This window comes from Diadema antillarum, unplaced genomic scaffold (genome assembly GCF_040938485.1).
Source record: "Diadema antillarum isolate AM-2024a unplaced genomic scaffold, OU_Dant_1.0 scf00000015, whole genome shotgun sequence".
NCBI lineage: Eukaryota > Metazoa > Echinodermata > Echinoidea > Diadematoida > Diadematidae > Diadema > Diadema antillarum.
Window position 1 is genome coordinate 3,635,936 of NW_027270904.1, and position 23,577 is coordinate 3,659,512.

Here is a 23,577-nt window from a genome sequence, read left to right on the forward strand (position 1 = left end):
AGCCCAGAAAAACGCTAATTTCTTATCTTTCCTTTGATCATTTAGCTTCAGAATGTCAGTAGATGATAAACGAAACATTCAACTAGAACATTATGCCAACAAGAGAAATTTGATGGTTTTGACCAATTTTAATGATATGACTTCAAACTCAATTTTCTCGGCTCAGCTGTCAGCGACTTTCGGATCCTTTTGTTGTAGTGGGTCACATATACCTTCAGAAAGTCTGATACAATGTAAACGGTAGAGATTCAGTGTGTTCCATGTTTAGGATCCTGGTATGTTGATGTGTTTCATCTAAAATTGAAGTCTGTGGTTTATATTTGTTTATTTTTTGTCACTTGTCCATGCATTGCTCCCGTCAGGGAGTCTCAAGGGCAGATTAGCTCTATCAGTATGGATGGAACATGGTCTGAAAGATGCAAAGTCTCTGTAAATGTGGGTGAAAGCATTGTGATGTACCAGATGGATTCCATATTTATAGATGAAGCTACCCTCGATAATGCCAGAAAAACATTGATTATTCATCTCTACTGGCACTTTAGTATGCATGAGTATTCGATTCCCAATATCTCTGCAAAATAAGTCTAAGCCTTATTTTTGTATTTGTATCCACTAAGGTCTGTTCCAATATAAGAGGTGTTAGACCTACATGTACAAGTACATTACATTTATGTTCATAGCGAAGAGAAGTGACTTAACTCAAAATATTGCTCACAGAATATGTGGTAAACCTCAAGGCATACATTATCTGGTTTGTGAAGTGAAGACACATTACAACAAGTGACAAGTGCCATCAGATTACTGTAGTTGGTGGGCTTTCTGCAAGAAGGCCTCTGCTGGCACTACAAAAGTGTGGTCATACTAATCTTCTGCCATGGAGTAGACAAGTTGCAAGCCAGCAGTATACTCGGGCATTATTCCTTGGCTTGTAGTCTATAGATTACATTTGAAATGGAATGAATCCCAAATGTAATTGTGTGGCTTGAGTCAATGAAGGAATAATAGTAGATCATATCAGTGAAATTTGACGAAAATTGGACGGTCCGTTCCGAACTGATTAATTTTTGAAGTTTTGGTACTGCCATCGCTGGATAAGAAAGACTACAACAATTTGTGATAGCACTAACTCAACACTGAAACAAAAGCATCTAAAACTTATTAAACTATTGAGAGAATGTGCTTTAAAGCTTAGGGTCTATTTAAGTCAGTGGAAGTCAACCTTTCTTGTGTGTATTGCAAAAAAAAGGAGTTTGAAACTCCATTGCAAATCGTTGTGAAGGGATCATCAAATTGAGCTTGACCCTGATGTACTCGATAACATCAGAATATGAAATCTTCATGGAATGTTAACATGTGTATATGTACCATTTTTATCTCCATTATGCAGGAACTTCATAAAATGTATAAGGTATTTATATTCAACAACATCGTAAGAGTCTTCAGTAGCTTTAAGTAGTTCTCTTTTTAATATTGAAGCACGGCAGGATGTGGTATTTGATATTGGGAATGATGAGGGTATTAAGTAATCACACCTTTTGAAGCCATATGTGACTGCCTAACTCAAAACCCATAAAAAGTAGGCTGAATTGAATTTCTAATTTTCTACTGCTGTAGTTTTAAAGGGTAAGCTCTTAGCTGTAAAATGATATAACTTGTTAAAATTCAGCCATCTTAACCCATTAATAAAGTGTTTCAAATTAGATGGAGTTTTATAGGTAGGCCCCCTACAGTTTCATAGAAAGGGGAGAATACCCATGGTAGTGTATTTGAAAATTAGGGTCACTATGGTTTGCTGTGCAGAAGAATGAAAAAAATATAGTTCAGAAAAAAAAATGATAATGTCTCAATTTTAGCTCTGTTTTATTTAACCTGCCAAGTTTAGATAGTTTGTAATCATAGAAAAGATTACTCTTTCAGGTATTAGGACAGACTTTGAAAATTTGAATTGGTCAACCAAAAGTGACAAATTTTGATATATTACACAGCGAATCTTAATCTGCAACTTTTTGTGGGTTTTGAGCTGGGCAGTCACATATGTGTGCATGTAGAGTGACTACAATGTAAATTCCGATGAGGACCAGACATACATACATGTGTACTGTATGTGCGTCACCCAGGTTGCTGCAGTTATGATTTTGATTTAGGCCTATATACAAGTGTTAACACAGATGACATCACGTCTGCAATTTTCTTCTGCCTTTCGCAATGTGTGCACTGGTTAGTCGTATCACTTGTGCAGTATTTTGAAGCGATGCTGTGTAACGCAAGAGTTTGGGGGGGGGGGGTGTGTGCAGAGGCGCTCAAGGGAATGGTTGTTCAGTCACCTGGGGCAAACACCCACATTTAATACATGGATGAGTTTTCTGTTACCTGATTGAGAGGAGAAATTTAAGCTTATGTGGAAAAAAATTGACAGCAGCAGAAGATAAACAACTTTTAATAGCGTTAGCATTTGAGCATACAGGCTAAGAAATTAACAGTAATGTGTAGTAGATAGTTTTCTATTTTGTTTGATTCCTTCTTCTTATCATTGAGCAACAACAACGAAAAATTTAGGAGTCATCTTTCAGAAGGGTGAAATACACAGATTTCTCAGAATACAAAAGAATGACAAAAGAAGCGAAAAATGAATAGAAAATTGAGGAAATGTATGACCAATTTGGGTTAGCGGATACTTTTGAAGGAAGATCTCAAACTCACCAGACACACCTTTCTACAAACATAGAAGGAGTGTGTTGCAGAATCTTTCTGCGTTATGACTATGGATGAAATATGTGTAATTATTGATAAAGATGCATATTTTCATGCAAGGATGAAATGCAACTGTTCATCCATCTGGTGATGAAGTTAGAGATAGAAACTGAATTATGTAGTTACCTTTGATCCTGCCGTGTTTTCAAATTTCAATCTTTGTTCCTTTCTGTTTCTTTTTGACCATCTTTTTTCCCATTTATTGTATTTCAATGAAGGACTTCCATTAATACCTTTAGCTCTTACTGTTACATTTACTTATACTTATTCCAGTCAGCTCAATTCATTACCTTTAATACTATGTGTGAGGTAGTCAAAGTTATTTGTCTGTAACACTGAATGGTTAAATCAGTTTAACACGATCACCACTGTCATTCACATATATCCCTTCTACCAGTATTTCATATTTGTGTGCCAAAAATCTTGACACATTCGTGCTCCGCTCAAAATCATTAGTTTCCAGAATTCAGTAATGTGCCACCTGAGAATTAGAATAATTCTTTCAGAATCCTTGTGTACTTTTGGTAGTAACAAATTTGGAAATGAAGGGGGGAGGGGGGGTGTTATGAGTATTACATATTTCTGTGTATACCAAGGAGGTTCGAGAGATGGAGTTACAACTGACTATAATTATTCAATCAGCTGTCAGTTTTCTATGGATGGACAAAAGAATTCCACAGGTGCATTTGTGCCTTTGATGTTCGATGCTTGAAGCCGCCATCTTTCTGAGCAATCTGAAGATTCATTTTTAACGCTAACATAATATCGGGTATATGCTGCTCGTTTATGTATCAAATGCAATGAAATTCCACCTTATGATAAAGCATATTAAGCAAAAGTCAATTCCGTTCAAAAATATGTGGAAAAGTGTAAATCTGAGCTGTATTTTGTGAAAGTGTTTGAAATTTTACCCTCATGGAAAGCTGGTCTTATCACTTTTCTGATTATTTCCGCAAAATGAAACAAGTATGGTATCATCTTCAAGTAGACGAATGTAGTTCTTTATGAATTGATATGTCAGATTAGCGTGCAGACACGTACAGTTGAGTAATTTTGATATCTATTTCAGCAATATTTGAGCAATTTCTATTCGCGCACCCCCGTGCCTTTACCATTGTCTACCGCCCATCGTTTGTAAGTAGGGATAGCGAAAAGTAATTACCATCATAAAGACATATCTTATCTTCCATAGACAGTGGCTGGTCATTGTGCAATGAGACATGAATTCATTTTCTTCCTATCGGGGGGGGGGGGGGGGGGGGGGCAGATCCAGTTTGACACATACTTCAAATATTTTTGAGTGGCGGCTTCGAGCGTGAGATCAAAGCGAATAAGACTGTTGTGACTCCATTTCTCGAACCTCCTTGTATATACTATGTGCATGTGGATCTCCAAATTCATTACTTAATCTCACATACTTAACATAAAGTAATCATCACAAATATACCTGTTGAATAGCATCAGTAGCAATTTTTGTGTCAACTTATATCATTGAGTGGCACATGACATAGGAAGTGCTCTTCATCATTTACTTTTGGATTGGGTAAGATCTATTATCAGCCGTACTTTATTCAATATTTAAATAGTTGTACACAGACTGTATGCATTTTTTTGGGGGGGGGGAGGGGGGAGGAATTCAAGGTTAAATTATGGTGATGCATATTGATCATTGTAAAAGATATGATGATCATTTCCTATTACGTGCATTTGGCATACAGTTTAGCATGCTCACTGTCACTAAATGTCTATCAAATTACAATTACAGTTGCCTTTAAGGTGATAATGGAATATAAATAAAAGACAGCATTCAAATTGTTCTTTTCATGTGAAGGCTTCTGTTAGAAACACAGTGGAAGGGGCAACTTTTGTAAAAGTGTGATTTTTGTGATTAAGTTTTGTCTGCAATGAGCACGATGAATTTGTTTGGTTTGATTTTCACTGATTGTCGACATGTCACTTTTGAATAATAGCCAGAATGAACTTGGAAAAGATGTAGCACAGGTAAATGAAATATTTAAATGCTTTAATCCGTGTTCTCTCGGTGCAATTTATGGATGGGGCACATTATGGAGAGATTGAGGAGTGAGAAAAAGCTTTTTTGATCAGTACAAAACAAAAGGAGCTGGGAAGACAGTAAGGCAACACTGCAATGTGTTGCTGTTCCGACAGAGGTTTGACGTGGTAGAGTACAGTCACTTTCCTGTGGACAAGAAGGGATGGCAGTCCATGAGTTGTGGTCACCAGTGCTGGCTCCAGATCAGCCTCTGTTTTCAAGCTGAATGGACGCTTACTCGCATAGTACAGTGTACAATCAGGACATTGATCATTGTGTCTCACTTACTAATATCTACCTTCTCTTCTCATTTAGCTGTGTTGTCAGAATCAGAAGAGTGTATAATGTAACATTGCCCACACAGTTCGATTAACATTCTGCTTCTCAACTTCTTAACCCGTTGAGGATGAGTCCCGAGTATACTCGGGCAAACGTCTATGGGAAATGCATGTTGTAGCAAAATCAAACCGTCCTCAGCGGGTTATTAAATTGTTCTGTCTAATATTCAAACTGGAATTCCGGACCAGTCAAACGTTTGTCTAAAAATAAAGAGTAAAATTGAATAGGCATAACAGTGAAAAGTTTATCAAAATTGGATTTAAAAAATTATTTGAAAATTACAAAGGAAAAGTATTTTTCTCAAAATATTTTTTTACAGTCAATATGAATATTCCAATACATTTTGAAATTTCTAGGTGTCATAGTTATCTCCTACGTAGTCTCAAATGTCAGTGTATCTAACCAATCATTATTTTGAAGTTATTCAATTAGTAATATTGTTTTACACTTATATAGCAGAAGACTTCTTTTTTTTGGGGGGGGGGGCACGGTACGTGATGAGTGGAAAAATTGTGAGGGGATAACATCGTCAGTTCACTTATTTGCATATTCATATCTACTGTACGAGAAATGTTTTGCAGAAAGTAGGAAATCCTTGAAATTTTGTAGCTTCCTTACTTTTGATCAGATTTTTCTCAAATTTTCACCCCTGTGCTTGTAAAATTTCACTCTTTCTTTTCAGACTAACGTTAAACTGGTCTAGAATTCCTCTTTAAGGTCAGAGCACTTTGTCACATAATCATATACCTCTGACTGGCTGGATAGTTATTGAATTAGGCCCGTAACCAGTCTACCACTTTAATGAGTGGCACTCTGCAATAGTTCTCTGAAATCCTTTTTATCCTGTTTCTTTGCTTCACAAAATTCATACTCTTGTGACATGATGTGAATAATATGATGAATGTACGTGTATGTGACCCTGCACACATTGTGAGCACATTGTAGTAATCCAGTGGCTTTATATTACCTGTTGTGAGAAATAATACATAACCTGTGTCCTCATTTTTTTGTACTTAATCATTAGCATAAAGATTTCATTGCATGTAAATAACATAGCTTGCAACAAGTAGCACATTGCATGTAGATTTTCTTGTTAACACATTTTTTTTTGTGTCATAAACTGCCCACACTTGCACTATGCTGATTTCCATGTCACTATTAAGCATGCATTTGTATATTATGCAACATACATTTTGCTACTCTTAGCTATGTGATCAATCATGTGGTAATCGCATTGCATATACAATAAATTCGTTTATTTGTCTTGAATAATTAAGGGGACATTTAATCATAAGTTGCATCCAGGCTCCCCCACCCCCACTTCATTCTGTCCTGAAATGTTACTATGAATGTACACGTGCTAGAATATCTCTCAAACATGACTGTTCTTATCAATTTAATAATTACACATGTGTTTCTACGTACATCATGACTAAGAATTCATCAAAAGGATAGCATATGGGTACATGTTGTTAGCTGGTGTAACTAAGCAGTCATTGTAGTAAAGCATCCACTTCATTTTAATAGACAGACATCATGTCCTTCTCCTTCTCTCACTTTCTTTTTCTCTAGAAGTCCATCAAGTCAGTCTCTCGTCTTTCAGCAAGCTTAGAGGCTTGTGGTCTCATAGAGTGACCTTGCAACCCTCAAGTTGCCATATCTGCCATAGCGATAAAAAGCATCAGTGTGTAAATAGAGGAATGTGGGAAAATTGTCTCTCAAATACACTGTGTTGGTGGGCAGACCTGACAAATAATTATGATGTACAAGAGGGGTATGATAGCACTGAAATTCTATACCTTTGTTGGACCCACCACCAAAGTTTTGAGTTTTATCAGTTGTTTGACAGGTTATTCCTTTCTCTCTGTGGTATGAAATTTCTGTACTGTTCCTTCATGAGAAACCAATCTATCAGTTGGCTTGACTGGCAGTCAAGTGGTGGAGTTGTTCTGTACTGTGTCATTGTTTTTTTATTTGACATTGTATCATGTTTAATCACTTAAATTAATCAAGACTAAAATAAAGTGACGAGTCGGTTTTAACTTTGCACTGTTTCCTTTAACCATCGTACACTAGTCCTCCAGTTTGCCAAATGAGCCATCCAAATACAGGACAATTTCCCTTTCTATGTAACTAATTATATAACATGCAGGTTATTGATATACTTTTGTCATTTTTGTTTTCGGAGGGTGAGGGTGATTTCATATACTCAATAGTATCTATTGATAACTTGGTTAAGAAAGCAGTTACACTGTATTTGACCAAACTGCTTTGTACCTCTTCTGTCTCTTGCCTTCAACTCTTTATGTGCCATGGTAGAAACCCCATGTGTGCCACATTATTCTGAGACACCAATGTAGTCATGCTTTTGGAAAACATTTTGTTTTGCAGATCTATGTAACTTTTATATAGATTTCTGTTAAGTTGGATATGTAGTGAGCTTGTAGAGAAAATGACTAGCTTTGCTTTGATGTAAATTGTGTGACAAGTTTATGTTTGTTTTTCTTTCAAATGAACAGTAGCTACATAACTGTAAAGGCATGACTTTTGCACACAAAGCAGTGACAGAAACGTAGAATTTACACTCAAATCCAGTAGGAGGGACAGCTTGCGAGTCAATCACCACATAAAATGCAAGCTATATGTGAGAGGAATGGAATCAAGAGAAATGCCTTCATATTAATGCGGCATTTGACGATTTGAAGATCAGTTTTGGCAGGTTTATGCATTTGAGCAGAATATGCGAAGTTGGCACGCCATCGACTGAGTCGGGCGTGCGAATGTGGCACATAAAGAGTTAAACTGATAGGTCTCAACATCGATTACATCACTCAAAGTCCACTGGCATGACAGGGAGTCTCCTGTTAAGCTTGTATGTGCTGTCTTTTTTTTTACTCTCCCAGACTGGTGGATCATCTAGCCATGCCCAGGGAGCCAAACGTCTGAGGGTGGCGCCCACGAACACCTCCAGCCATGGCGGAGCGCAGGGAGGCATGATGCCCCAGGAATACCAATCTCAACAGGTGCACTTGTCATCCAGGGCAAGGGGAACTTTTTGGATTTGGCAGCATGAATCGAATAGCGAAATCCAAGAATGTCGTCTTTGCTGATTGTAATATTTATGGCAAAATCCATGGCAAAATTGTCCCCGAATACAGAGTTTAACAGAAATTAGGTTTACGGTTCACCTCGCGGTAGTCCTGAAAAGGACTGTTGGAAGAGGAGATAGTAAATAATTGAAAATGGAGAAGTGAGATGGAGAGTGAGAGAGAGTAGAGGTATCCTTTCTTGAAAATTTCCTGAAAAAGACTGTGAACCAGAAGAGAGGGCAAGGAGAGCGAAGAGGGAAGGCTCCTTCTCTCTTCGCTCCTTTGAGCCTTGTCTCTTCACTCTCCTTTCCCTCTCGTCTGGTTCACAGTCCTTTTCAGGACTTTTCATAGTCCTTTTCAGGACACATTTTCAAGAAAGAATAGCTCTACCCTCGCTCTTCATCCCGCTTCTCCTTTTTCACTTCTCCGTTTTCAATTATCCACTATCTCCTCTTCCAACAGTTCTTATCAGGACTACCACATAGTGAACCGTAAACCCAATCTCTGTTATGTGCACCACCATCAAAGATCATATGAATATATACAGAGTTTGTCTTATGAGATTTGTTGTGAAAATGCCAGACATTTCTTGAATATTTGGCTTATACCTGTACCTGTTTTTGTAGTACACAGAACAAACCATACAACTGTATAATTATATCAAGTTTTTCCCAAGATGTGTCAAATACATACAGTCAAACCTGCCTTAGCAGCCACCTGTCCATTATGACCTCCTGTCTATAGTGGCCTCCTGCCATATAAACAGCCAATAAAAGATCCTCCCTCTCCGCTGAGAAAAGCCATGTTAAAGACCTTGTTTATAGTGGCCACCTGTCTATAATGGCCAGTTTTTTTTGTCTCCTTTGGGCGGCGGCTATAGACAGGTTTGACTGTACATTTTAAAGGGCTTGTGTGATGAGAGAGGCCTACCCTTGATTTATCAATATGCAGTTCTGCTGTAGCATCTGTTCAGCATAAATGCTGTCAGTAATATATTTGTATTTGGCAACCTACCTGTATGTATTCTGTGTGGCAAATTGAGATAAAAGTTCTTTCAGTGGGTTTATCAGCATGGCAACAGCTTTTTCCCAATATACACAAAATAATGCAGCATGGCATCAATATTTGTATCAATACGATCACACTAAATGTGATACCACTGTTTAGATTTGCCATTTGTGTATATGCAAAATGATTCAAGTTACTCTTTGTACGTATGTCTTGGAAAAATACAACAATCTATGAAAAATTATGTAACTGCATGTATTTAAGTGATGATTAATTATGAGCATGACACAAATGATAAAGTTAGACTCTACATTCACACTAACCAACCCACTGACAAGCAAGGAGCTTATTTTTGCCTCTGTACTGATCTTCCAGAGAATGTCTGGATACCAGAGCAGCAGTGGGTCCCAGGGCGGACCGAGCCAAAACACCAAGCCGCAGCAGGGCATGATGTACTCATCCTCTGGCTCCCAGCACTCTAGCAAGATGCCGCATGGGCAACATCACCAGCATCCCCAGCAACAGCAGCAGCAACACCATCAGGGGCACCACCAGCAGCACCACCAACACCAGCAACACCACCAGGGCCACCACCAAAGACACTTCTGAGGACACGCCCATGAATCTTTGTGGACAGACGGACACACCCTTGTTTGGTCATGGACCCTGTTGTGTGCAGTATGGGCATCTGCAGCAACACCACTGCATTCACTGTCAAGTGCACCTTCAATTGAACACCACATTCGCAGTCTCAAACAGTCTTTTATAAACCAAGAATGCACAAGCGTGGTATGCAAATTTGCTGGACAAAGGTGAATGACATCGGGAGCCGTAGTGCTCAAGTGGCCATTCCTAAAAACCTCAGTCTTGAGAGCGTGTATTCAGTGCGTTGTTATCTTCCTCACTGCAGTGGGTAGAGTATGATCTGGAGGTGCCTGTAGCCATTCATGCATATAATTATATAAACTTTAAGCACCCTTTCATAATGTGATTGAAGTGAACATGATATTTGGCGTACGACAACAGTATTGTTAGCAGCAGAAAAACACATGTCCCGTCTGCTTCAAAGTACCAATAAATGGTGCTTAGAGTTCTGCTAGGCTTTCCAAAGAGACCTGTACAAAACTAGGGCTTGTTCTGTAGGGTATTAAAATTGTTCAACTTAAGCACAAAAGTAAATGTCAGAGAAACAGCTTACTTTATGCTATATATATGTAGCGAGTATATATTGGAAATTGGGACTTAGGGAGCAACTTTGTGACTGGCTGAATTTGTGATTGAGAACCACATTGACAAGATGAGAAAGAAGTATTGTCACTTTTCAAGCAAAAAGTAAGCAATTTTCAACCTTGGAGATGAAATACAATGTATTACTCTTATGGGAGACATTATTTTATTGCAAGTTCGAATCGCAATGCAGAATATGCCACCTATTTCAATATCATATTTGATGACCAATTCCAGTGATAGGCGTACAGCTATGATGTTCCACTGCCTATACTGTAGAGTTTGGACCAGTTCCTTCATGAGTGTATCCATAGCAATAAGAACAAACTTTGCTGTACATGCTCACCTCTCTGTAACATGCAACCCTTGCCATTGTTCACTCTGATATCAACGTGAAAGCATTGTTTCTTTCCAGTTTGGAGAAAGTATGGCAGTCACAGATGGTACATGTATTTATTGTGCCCACAGGTTTTACCTTGAAATGGCATGAATTCCCATCTTTCTTTGACACTCCAGGCGTCGTGGATTTATTACCTCAAGAAAAAAAGAAAAGAGGCTCATTTATCATTCATGATATGTTTTGAGAGTAAATAATAATAATGATTTTTTTTTTATAGCACGTATAACAAGTGAATGTTCCCTGTGTGCTTTACAATATTATCACAAAACATTATGAACAAATTACTTTCAATACACACACACATGTACAAAGAAAAAGATCAGTTCACAAATAAATAAGTCTATAAGAAGATTTGAATGAAACCAATGATGACGACTGACGGATATGTTGTGGTAATGAGTTCCACAATCTTTGGGCAGCAACTGAAAAAGACCGGTCACCATAAAACTTTGTATTAACTGTAGGAATCAAATAGTATGACCAGTGACACAAATCCAGTCACTTTAAGTCATTATTATCCCGCTTCAGTTTCAGAAGGCCTCGTCCCCACTACAGGGTCACTCAAACTTGTGTTCCAACCTGTTTTTCTTTCTTTTTTTAAACTTTTTTTTTGCCAGTGACATACCGCATAATTATTTAATGCTACAGTCGATTCTCTTAAAAACAAAGTCCTCATGTCCGTCAGTTTTCTTTTGTTAAAGTGAAATTTCCTTGTAAGTGAATTGATAAACAATAAAAAATATAGAGCTGATGATGATGAGGCCTGAATTTTTACTTTGTTGTAACCAGAGTTTCGTTGTAAACGTGTTCATTGTAACAGGAGTGCACTGTATTTACCAACTTTTGGATCAAGCTTTGAGGATTCACTTCCACTTCAGATTTTGCCTTCAGCAAGCAGATATTCAGAGTCAGAAACTTCTATTTGGTCCACTCTTGATTCTCTGTGCAATCCACTATCCATTACCCACAGATTCATCTAAGATTCTCTAACCAGACATAATGTGAAAAGAAAGCTACTAAACCTTCAAAAATGTTTCATGTAATGAAGCAAACTAGTAGTAGAAAAATAGGAGAATAATGTTTTTGGCATGTTTTTTTTTAATAAGTTGAATAATGCATGTTACTCTCCTTTTGCCAATGTTCAGAAAAAGTAATAAACACGTTTTATACGATCTGATTTTGTTTGATTTCATTTTACACTACAATTCACGAATGAATATTTTCGTTCTTTTAAAGTGGTTCAATACACAGATATGAGGAAGAAAAGGTTGCAAAAAGGACCATGAATTTAAAACCTGATGTATACCTTTCAAAAATGCATGTATGAAATGCGAAGAGATTCTCAGAAGAAAATAAACGCATCTTCAACTCCATCTTGCCCATCCATTATGAACATTACCACAGTGCCCCCCCCCATACCTTAATTATTATGAAATATAGATGCATGTATGATTTTATGTGTGAAACATAAAATTTTCATTTTTAAAGTCAGTGGGAAAGAATATAGGAACAAATATGACAGTGTGCTTTAGTGCTTTCTGAGGTATCTATACCTCTTCCTTATTTCCATCTTATTCTACTGCTACTTCTTCATCCTCTTATCTCTTATTTCTCCTTCAAAGTACATGTATAAACAAATGAAAAGTTTGCATAATCTCAGTCACCACTGATGAAAATAGATTTTCCTGCACTGTCGCAATTATGTTCTCCATAATACTAGTATGCTAAGGCTCAAGCATTTAGAAGATGGGTTAAATTTAGATCTCAAGAAACATGATTGTTAAGTGGTTTTTACTTTACTTCAAACAATTTTATTGGTATCAGATACCACGAAATGGTTACGCTTTGAAAAGAATACTAATAGATAAACATCACATTGTACATGTATCTTCTTTCCCGTTTGAAATTACTGTATTAGAAAAAAAGAATGACCATGCACTAAAAAAATAAAGAAATCAACAAATTAAAATTTTTTATAACACCTTTAATCTTGAGCATTTTCTTTTTAAAGTTTTAAACGTAAACAATAGTATGTACATGTACGTGTATAATGTACTTCTATACAAGGTGTGGCAATTCATCATGCACTGAGGATTGAGATGTTGATCATGTTAAAAAGGATCTCCCTTCCTGTCCCTTCTTGCTGGCTTATGTTCACCTTGTCCCCAGTTACTGCAATGCGATGGACCTTGGACATATTCGCTGGTGTTGGTGCATTGGTGATCTCTGTTCAGTAGGTTCCTTTCGGTGCACGATCCCCTCTTTAGCCACGAGAGAAACAGATCTTCGCGTCTTGTGCGGCAGGGCAAATTCTCTAGCATTGTGACAGTGTTTTTATGCGTTTTTACTTTGCTCAATGCAAAGCCTTTCACACTTCCATCATTTCCATCTGCCACACCTTCCCCATGACTACTGTAGTTGCAAAGTAATGCCATTCAAGCGTCTTGTCATGTTTGACATAGACCAATAGATGAATGTCTGACATAGACCAATAAAGATATTACAATGAATGAATGAATGAATGAGTGAATGAATGAATGAATGTTTTGCTGGCAGTGCTCCCAACGCTTCTGTCATGAAATGGTTTTTGAACTGGGATGATTGTCCGTCTGACCACAGTGAGACTTTGCTCACTTCATCTTGGAGGTCTTCCAAGTACTTTGTGTATGTAATGAAGTGTTGTCTCTTTGGTATGGTTCAGATTGTCTGAAACTATGACTCCAGAATACAGGTATCCTGAATGCCATGCTGCTGACGTGAATAGGCTGACTTGGCTTTGGTGCCAATTGCGCACTCTGAATCTCATCTTGATGTTGGCACGTGAAGTTATTCGGCAAAGCTAACTTGTACATGTATTAGTGCATGATTGGGTCATACATGGACGGTGTTCCCAGATTCTTCATCTCTTTCCAAGCTAGTGACTGGCATCTTTGATGATTTCATTGTTATGCTCTATAAACTGAGGAATGAGGTCGATAATGTACCCGTCAACTCACAGGAAGTGCCTTCTTCTGTGCACTTGTTGAGTCTTCAATTCTCTCCTGCTTTCCATACGCTCCACTGGGTCATAACAGTATCGCACTGGGTAGTATAGCGATTTTGAAGCCAGTGCCATCTCTGCAGTGATCACATTCATTGAGCTTACCCTTCTTTGATTCAGACAAGGATATTATTATCTACAAAGTCTTAGTAGTATTCTGGAACCAAAGCATCAACCGTGTGTAATCCACTTACAGCCATGGAGAAATTGGAGTGGTGCAGACACAAGCAAACATAATGAGACAACTTTCTACTCAGCAGGACATGTGGCCGCAGTTACGCAAATATTTGATTTTCCGACATCTACGCGAGGGTATTCCTTGAACATGGCGTAGGTCTCTTTTACAGACAACATTAGATGCCCGATTTGCTTCTTTTCTTTACAACCATTTCTCAATGAGATAACATTTTCTCTGGTGCCTGTCTGCTTATGTGATTTCTCTCATAAAATTCCATAGCAAGTTCCGTTGTCTCATCTGAAAGTGTAGAACTTTGGGGCTTTTTAGTTGATTTGTTAGACAAGTTTTACACCTCTGGTAACTCTTCAACTTTTTCGCCGGAAGTGGGGGGGGGGGGGGGGGGGGGGGGCGGCCGCCCCCCAATCCAAAAAGTGGGGGGGGGGGGGCAAAACGCATTTTTGCCCCCCAAAAAGCCCCCCCCAAAAAAAAAAAAAAAATAATAATAATAATGAATGAATAAACAAAGAAAATAAAATAAATATGGATATATATGAATAAAAGGGAAAAAATATGGCTACAAACGGCAGCTTTTGGACTGTACAATGCCAAAATTTTTAGCTCGCTCGCTTCGCTCGCTCGCATCCAGCAGTTGAGCCCGGTGCGCCTGCCCCTTATTTGTGAAGCGAAAAACATAGTTACGACGGCAGTTGTTGGACTCTAGAATGTCAAAATTGTCAAGCTCGCTCGCTTCGCTCGCTCGCATTGAATCGTTATGCCATTCTCCTAATGTTGATGACAGTAATTGCCAGTAGTTGCGCCCGATGCCCCCACCCCTTAATTTCCAAAGCGAAAGATATCTACAGACGGGAGTTTTTGGACTGTAAAATGTCACAATTTTCAAGCTCGCTCGCATTGAATCGTTATGCCACTCTCCTAATGTTGCTGCCAGTACTTGCCATCAGTTGCGCCCGATGCCCCCCCCCCCCTTAACTTCCAAAGCGAAAGATATAGCCTCAAACGGGAGTTTTGGGACTGTAACATGTCAAAATTTTCAAGCTCGCTCGCTCGCATTGAATCATTATGCCACTCTCCTAACGTTGCTGCCAGTAATTGCCAGCAGTTGAGCCCGATGCCCCCCCCCCCCCCCGCCCCTTAATTTCCAAAGCGAAAGATATAGCTACAAACGGGAGTTTTGGGACTGTAAAATGTCAAAATTCTCAAGCTCGCTCGCTTTGCTCGCTCGCATTGAATCGTTATGCCATTCTCCTAATGTTGCTGCCAGTAATTGCCAGCAGTTGCGCCCGATGCGCCGCCCCATTAATTTCAAAAGTGAAAGATATAGCTACAAACCCCAGTTTTGGGACTGTAGAATGTCAAAATTTTCAAGCTTGCTCGCTTCGCTCGCTCGCATTGAATCGTTATACCATTCTCCTAATGTTGCTGCCAATAATTGCCAGCAGTTGCGCCCGATGCGCCCCCATTTATTTCCAAAGCGAAAGATATAGCTACAATTAAAACTCCAGTTTTGGGACTGTAGAATATCAAAATTTTCAAGCTCGCTCGCATTTTATTGTTATGCAATTCACCTTATGTTGCTGACAGTATATAATTTTCGATCGTTTCACACCGTCATTCCATAATCCATGAAAGGAAAACTTACAATGTTCCTCAATGACTGCTATGCGTTTTTGAATGTATCACATTCCGTAATGTATTGTAGTCCCATTATTGCTCACGCACACACGCACAAGCATACACATCGTCAAAATTACTTTATGGTTCCCCCCATGTTTCGACTCACCGTACGCCACTTTATATATATATATATATATACTATATATATATATATATATATATATATATATATACTATATATATATATATATATATATATATACTATATATATATATATATATATATATACTATATATATATATATATATATATATATATAATATCTATATAGATGTGTGTGTGTGTGTGTGTGTGTGTGTGTGTATGTGTATATTGTGTAACATATGTATGGTCTAATCTTGAGCCCCCTCCAATGTTTGCCCCCCCCCCCCCCCCCCCCCCCCAATCCAAAACTGCTTCCGGCGCGCCTGCTCTTCAACCTTATCTGCTTACCTGATGTTAAACTGCAACACCGTCGAGGTGTACTTCGTAAAACTCGCGCAACTTTAGCCGTTGCTTTCTTGAGGACTTGAACATGGCATAGGTGTCTTTTTACAGAAACATTAGATGCCTGATTTGCCTTTTTCCCCCTTACAACCATCACCATTCAGATCCTTACTGAGATAACATCCTCCCTGCCTGGTTCCTGTCTACTCATGCTATCTCTCTCAAGTTCTATTATCTCATCTGACAGTGTAGATTTTTTTTTTTTTTTGTTCTTGTTGATTTGGGGGACATCACATCTGCTGACTGTGTAGCCTCATCCGCTTTCCTGATGTTAAACTGTAACAGCGAGCATGTAAGTGTCTTCTTTCGGAGGGATGTACGTCGTAAAGCTCTCACAACTCTCGTCGTTGATTTCTTCAAGGCTTGAACATGGTGTGGGTCTCTTTCACAGACATCAAGGTGCCCGATTTGCTTCTTTTAATTTTCCTTAGAACCGTCATAGGTTTCTTTCACAGATGAGAGATGCCTGATTTGCTTCTTTCCCGTACAACCATCATTCCTTGCAGAGATAACATCCTTCCTGCCTGGTGTCTGTCTGCTAATGCCATCTCTCTCATAAAATTTCATAACAAGTTCTATCAAGTTCTATTATCTCATTTGAAAGTAAAACTTGTTGGCTTTTTAGTTGATTTGGAGCACAAGTTTTACACCTCTGTTAACTCTTCAACCTTCAACCTCATACATTTTCCTGATGTTAGGCTGGTAGAGCATCTTCTTTCGGCGAGATGTACTTGGTAAAACTCTCACAACTCTTAAGTCTTTACTTCCTTCAAGGCTTGAACACGGCATAGGTCTCTTTTACCGACAACATCAGATGCCTGATTTAATTCTTTTCTTTACAACAGTCATCATTCCTCACTGAGATAATATCTTCCTGTTTGGTGCGTCTCTTCTTATATCATCTCTCGTAAAATCTCATGACAAGTTCTGTTATGCCATCTGAACGCGTATTTTTATTTCTTTTATAGTTGATTAAGGGGAAAAGTTTGACGCCTCTGGTACCTCTTAAAAAAAAAAAAAAAAAAAAAACTCCCACCGCAACTCGAGCCGTTTCTTCAGCAGTCTGCGAAGGGATGGGCACACACTCTACCCATTTCATAAACTGTTTCACCATCATCAGAATAAAGTACACACATGTAATTCCCCCATACCACCTTAGGCAGCGAGCCCAAGAAATCTAGGTGGACCCGTTCCATGGGTGCCCCATCGTGGCGATTTGTCGTTGGGGCTCGACCGTGACGCGAAGGTTTCTATTACTGTAGTTTAATTCAAAATCTGGACTTTGCAGCACATTTTTGCGGATGTCATCTGACATACTGTGCCAAACATAGCGCTGTTTGATCCGGGCAGTGGTCCTTTCCTTACCCTAGAGCCCTGTTGAAGGTAAATCACGATGTCGGACTAGATGAATAACTTCCGCCTGGAATGCTTTGGAGCTAGACAACCACCTCCTGTAGGGTATTTCATAAAGCTGTTCTTAAAGTTACGAAGGACTTAAGAACGACTGATGATCAGTTCTTGTGCTGAATTATTGAATTCTGATAAGTACGTGTATAGCACATCACAACTGATCACCTGTCGCTCTTAAGTCGTTCGTAACTTTAAGAACAGCGTTATGAAACACCCCCTGGCCTTCCTTCTGCTCGCAGATGGTGCCCTGAACGAGCTTGAAGGCCTTCCGATTCGTCCATAGGAACTTTTGGGCAGGGCTTCAGAGCATGATGATAGCTTCTGAGGGTTCCGCAACGGGATTTGTGTTGCACATTGTTTTCCCGAAAAGGGGCCAGGGACTCGTCCCCTCCCTGCTCGTCTTTGAGTCTGTTTTCCTAAGTGGGAGGCAGAGTTTTGGGAGAATCTCATTGACAGTTGGTTCCTTTACTCCTGCGATCATAGGCAGACGCATTCCCACCGTTGTGCCTTCTTTTTCCAACTAGGTGGTAAGCAGGCACAGGGAACGTTCCTCCCCACTTGCGTCTATGTGGCTTTATACTGTATTATATACCGAACCTGAAGTGGAACCATATCGTCTACTCTCTCAGCGAAGGAAATCCAATTGTGATGCGCCTTTTCTTTTCTTTCTTTCTTTCTTTTTTTTTTTTTTTTTTGCGATACCGGCAACCCTCGTAAGGCAATTCCACGAGAATTATTCCCATGCTGTATTCTTCGCACAGGATGGATTGCTCTGGGATGCAGGAAAGTGTGTCTGCGTTGATGTGATGACGTCCAGCTCTTTATTAATTCTACCTTCGTATCATATTGGCAGAGTTCTTCCAGTCGTCTGGCTGACTACAGTTCCCCTGATGTGGATATTCAAACCCCAGGAGCCATCTCGAACTACTTTGATCCATGCGCTCAATCAGAGACCAATAGGTTCCGAATAGGTCATGAATCAGAGCAGAATCGCTAAGAATTGATCCGAATCAATTTTGGGCGTCCCGATTACAGCCGAATAGAGCCGAATGACGACCCGAATGTCGAACCGAATAGGGACGAATATGGAGGTGGATGAGGAGAGGTGGAAGTCTCCCTCTTGGTGGTCTTGGTTCTAGGCATGGCGAGAGAGATGTTATCACGTCGGATGCTACAGGCGGAATGAAGCAGAGGCCAGCCCTCCTTGCACGCGTATAGCCAATCTGGCTATCGCGAGGCTATTTGGGTCATTCTGGCCGCTCATTCGACTTATTCGGCTGCTATTCGGCCGTATTCAGAAGTATATGGTCTGTGAATTGTACATTTAGTGCTGCGTTTTTTATACACCATGTTCCCTGCAACCACGGCAGCCACGTTTCAGGCTATGGTGGACAAACGGGATGGACGTGAAACAATGCGGTGAGACGGGATAGGCAAACGTGACAGGCCGTGATTGCCATGTCAAATTTTTTAACTGTCAAAAAATTTGCCACGGCAACGCCGGTGCATTAGGAATCTTGTATGCCGTGATAAAACGGGGTGAACGCAACGAAACACAACTGCACGTAATAGGCCGTAACAAAACTTGGAGGCGGTCCGTGGCGGGACGTGACGGTAAATATTGATAGTCTAGCCTGACCAGACGCCGTGATATCAGCGTCTGATAGCTATATAACATGTTCACCGCGCGACGAGGACTGGAACGAACAAGAATAGAATGTGAAAGAGATGGTGATAGGAGAATGTCTCATTTACCCACGGCGAACTGCGTTTTGGGCAGATGTGGCTACTGTGGCGGCCGGGAACATGGTGTAAACGCAGTTTAAGGAATAATTGACCTGCTTTATACATTTACTGACCCTGCAGTGCTGAGTCAGTGAGCTAGACCCTGAAATCAACCCGCTTACAAGCAGGTGCTCCTTTTAAAGAGGTGATATCCCGATTTGCCATTTTCGTATTTACATATGATACATTATGTATTCTCTTTTTTTAGTTCATTTTCATCGCTCAGCTCTTCCCACCTCCCTGTTTACATTGAGGTACTGGTTACAACGCATATTGGCGGTCCTGGCAACCTTGTTATAGCGGGGTTTCCATTTATTTGTGTGATTTTCATTGCCTAATGTTTGGTATAATAGAGCAAAAGCAGGGAGAAGGGGCTCGCTGTGGGTTGGTATGAAAATCAGTGAATGGTTATGAACCAAGTCATTAGTAATGAATGTTCTGGCTAGGCGCTACAGTATATAGTGTTGAATCATAATTTCTAAAACTAATTAAGATTTTGAGTAATTGGTACATACCTGTTAGCTTTATGTCTGATAATTTTCATGTCTGTTCCGTCTAGTGGGTTCCATACCACGTAATTTCTATGGACTGCTTAATAGGACATGCTTAAAATCAAATATTTGAAGTGCAGTTCCACTCAAGTAGGCATTAAATACAGGAAAATCAGAATATGTTATACAGATTTCATCACAAAATCAAACAATGAAAAAGCTGTAGAACATTTAACGGAACACTCTAATTTGTAGTGATATTTTTACAACCTTACGTGCAAAGCAAGAGGAGATTATTTTCTCATCACTGGACAACTCTCATTTGTTTGCACAGAAAATATCAAAAAATCATACTTTTGGTTGATAAGTTAGCAACTATACCACCCCTTTCCCCATTTAATACGAGAAGTTAACATTATTGCTTCTGTTTAAAGCTGCAGTAATTTTGAAGGTAAAGGATATAACTTATTCTTAGTACTGATTTCATGCCCCCCCCCCCAAAAAAAAAAGAAAAAAAAAAGAAGATATTTGGGAGCATTTTCACACAGTATATCAAGACTTGTGAGGGGATAAGATCTTCGCCTTCTGCATGCAATCTGCATGAATAAGCCTATCTCCTTTTAGTTTCAGAAAACATGAAACTTCAGAACTGAATTTTGTGTTTATCTAGGCCTAAGTGTAATTTTGATGTGTTGGTAAACCATGACTATTCTATTCATCTGATATCATGAACTCTTAAGGCCAACTCGAAGGTGATGTGAAATTGAACTGTCACCCCACCCCACCCCACCCCGGGCCCCCATCCCCGGGCCCCCATCCCCGGGCTCCCCACCCCCACCCCCCCCCCCCCCACACACACACACAAACACACAAAGGAAACCCCCAATCCGTAATCGTGAAATTACACTGTATTATACTAAACTTGCTAGATGGACAAAGAAAACAATGAATGCTTTTGTAGGACTGATTGTATCTTTATTGTTTTTGCCTAGATAATGGTATCATTACCAGTAGGAAAAGTTTCTAATGTGTTTCCTATAATCACAGTATGTGGACCTGCAGTCAAACAATCCGTATATTTGAGACTGTGTACAATCTCATATGGGTTTCCTGTGCCAATCGATACCCAGTACGCGGCTAAAAGTGAATGTTGTTTGTATTTGTATTCTTGTGCATCCTATGAACATCTGCATCATTATTACTATTTTGAAATTGTGTACCATGTGAGAGACTATATTGGTAAAAATAAAGATCCCTGTATGTAACTGGAAACACAAAAGCATCAAATTATGAAGTTGAACAAATGGTATCATGAGAAAGCTCAGACTTTTGAATAGCATTTCATTCAAGCGTGTGGCACAGCCTGCCTGCATATAGGCCCTATACCGTTTGGTGACTATTGCTAGCCACTTGGGGCGAACCACGACACAAGGGGTCGGCATCAATACATTTCAGGAAATTATCACTGGCCTCCTTTCATATACTTTTTTACATAATAATTTGTTGTAGGAAGCTGCCGTCCGACTCGGTTCATAAATGCCGTATACACAGGAAAGTTCTGTGCCGGGTTCTGTGTTTTATGTATTGCTTGTATGTATGTATGTATGTATGTATGTATGTACTAGGTGTTTCAAAAAACAATTCCCACTTTTGATTAAAAAACTATATATCAGATAACACTGTCATTGATATGAGTGATAGCTGAATAGTGTACAATTTGGTTGAAGGTGGTTTAAATATGAAAGCATAAATAAGTTTCATGAAATCCATGATTAATTTCACAGTTAGGTTCCAGACTTTGCTCTATTTTCAACCCTCTGTACAAAATTTCACTTTGCACAGGGGTCAATGGGTGGGTATGGGAGTGTGTGGTTAACACCCTGACAATGGTCCTGAACAATGGCCAGGGTTTGAATGCTTCATTAGTAATTCATGAGAAATTCCACTATCACAACTAGTCTTTATTCAGCCTCTGGCAGTATCTGTGTAAAGTCAAACGCCTGTCGATACTGTCGTTGAGTCGCGACAGTGCTCTCCCTACTTCTGAAAAACAAAATTACAATGAAACCTTCTGTTCTATCGTAAACGTGGTGACAGGAAGTAAAGAAAATCAATTAGAGTATACACTTGTGTATATGGAGCCTTAAATAAATCTACTGTGAAACAAATCGCCCCAATGATAAATGCAGCTGAACTCTTTACCAAAAATTATCTCTTTTTATCGAAAAAGCGAAAAATTTGTCAGACTATTTAATTAGTAGACAGTTGTATTAAAATGAGGAACTTTAGATCATTTATGCTTATTTATATCCCAAATTTAGTGATATGTGAAGCAAAATTTGAAAATGATTGCCAGCTGGAATGAAATGTGGTGTTTGCAAGCACTTTTCCGTGCATGAATTCAGACTAGCAGTGCCCAGGGCAATCCACATGAATTATTGATTAAGCATTCATGTGCCAGGGAGCGCGAGACTGACGCCTGGTCAACAGGTGGTTCAGGCATGTCCATTGTTCAGGGCCATTGTCAGCACACACTCACATACACATCATTGGTTCCTGTGCCAAGTTCAATTTTTGTACAGAGGGTTAAAATTTGACCAAAATCTGAAACCTTACTTCAAAATCAATCTTAGATTTAATGAAACTGATTTATGCTTTCACGTGCAAATCACCTCCAACCAAATTGTACACTATCCAGCTATTACTCATATCATTGACAGTTTTATCGGATGAATAGTTTTTGAACTATTAATGATCAAAAGTGGGAAATGTTTTTTGAAACACCTATGTATGTATGTATGTAGGTATGTATGTATGTATGTTTGTGATGTGGGGGTAGTTGTGTGTGTAGTGTGTGTGTGTGTGTGTGTATGGGGGAAGGGGAGTCTAGCTGAATGCATTATGTTTGTGGATGGGTTGGTATGTCGCCCTAGACCTCGTATCTACAAAATGTCAAATGTTCGACCAGGAGAGCGTGCATAGCGGCCAAAGCACTATACCGAATGGGACACCCGACAGCCGTTCCTTTGACGTGCCTGGGTGGGTTCATTTTGGGGGGAAGACAACTATACAGGATTTCGACAGGACTAGATTAACCGACTATTTGACCATAAATGCAAAAAAGTAATTTTCACCAAAATTGTAGATACAAGGTCTTGTCACGTACCCCATCGACGATGTGTATAATGTTGTCTGTTTGTGTGTGTAGGCTACTCTATGTGTTGTCAAAGGGAGGGGCTGTTTGTATGATTATTGCCCACGAGACTCAGACATAAAATGACCAAATTAACTGTTTTAATAGCTATACTGGAAGATGAACATGTAGGGCTGCCAACTTTCACGCATTGAGCATGAGACTCACGCATTTTGGTCCTTTCTCACTCTAAAACTTTATTTCATTTGCATGCATTTCTATTAATCTCACTCATTTTGACTCCTAAATTATAGCATTGGCCTTTGGGAGTCTCACTCTCAACTAGTTTCCAGTGTTGGCAGCCCTGGCAACATGACGAAAACCTTCTGAGATGGTCATTGGATACATAGTAAATATCTGATTTCTCCTTGACATTTGCTACCGGTAAACTTGTTTCTTTATCCCGTAATGATCACATCACATCACTTGAG

At 39.3% G+C, this 23,577-nt stretch overlaps 1 protein-coding gene across 3 annotated transcripts in view; it reads left to right on the forward strand.

Moving 5' to 3' along the window:
- Nucleotides 1–11,934, forward strand: part of LOC139723901 (cyclin-dependent kinase 8-like) — a 31,497-nt gene extending 19,563 nt beyond the window's left edge. For 2 of the 3 annotated variants that reach the window (XM_071635116.1, XM_071635123.1), the window contains 2 exons: nt 8,047–8,166; nt 9,616–11,934. In XM_071635116.1, coding sequence (XP_071491217.1) covers nt 8,047–8,166; nt 9,616–9,849 — 354 coding nt within the window. In that variant the 3' untranslated portion in view covers nt 9,850–11,934. Of the gene's footprint in view, nt 1–1,387; nt 1,409–8,046; nt 8,167–9,615 lie in introns of all 3 variants that reach the window. The other variant, XM_071635108.1, reaches the window with a different exon arrangement.
- The last annotated feature ends 11,643 nt before the right edge of the window (nt 11,935–23,577 follow it).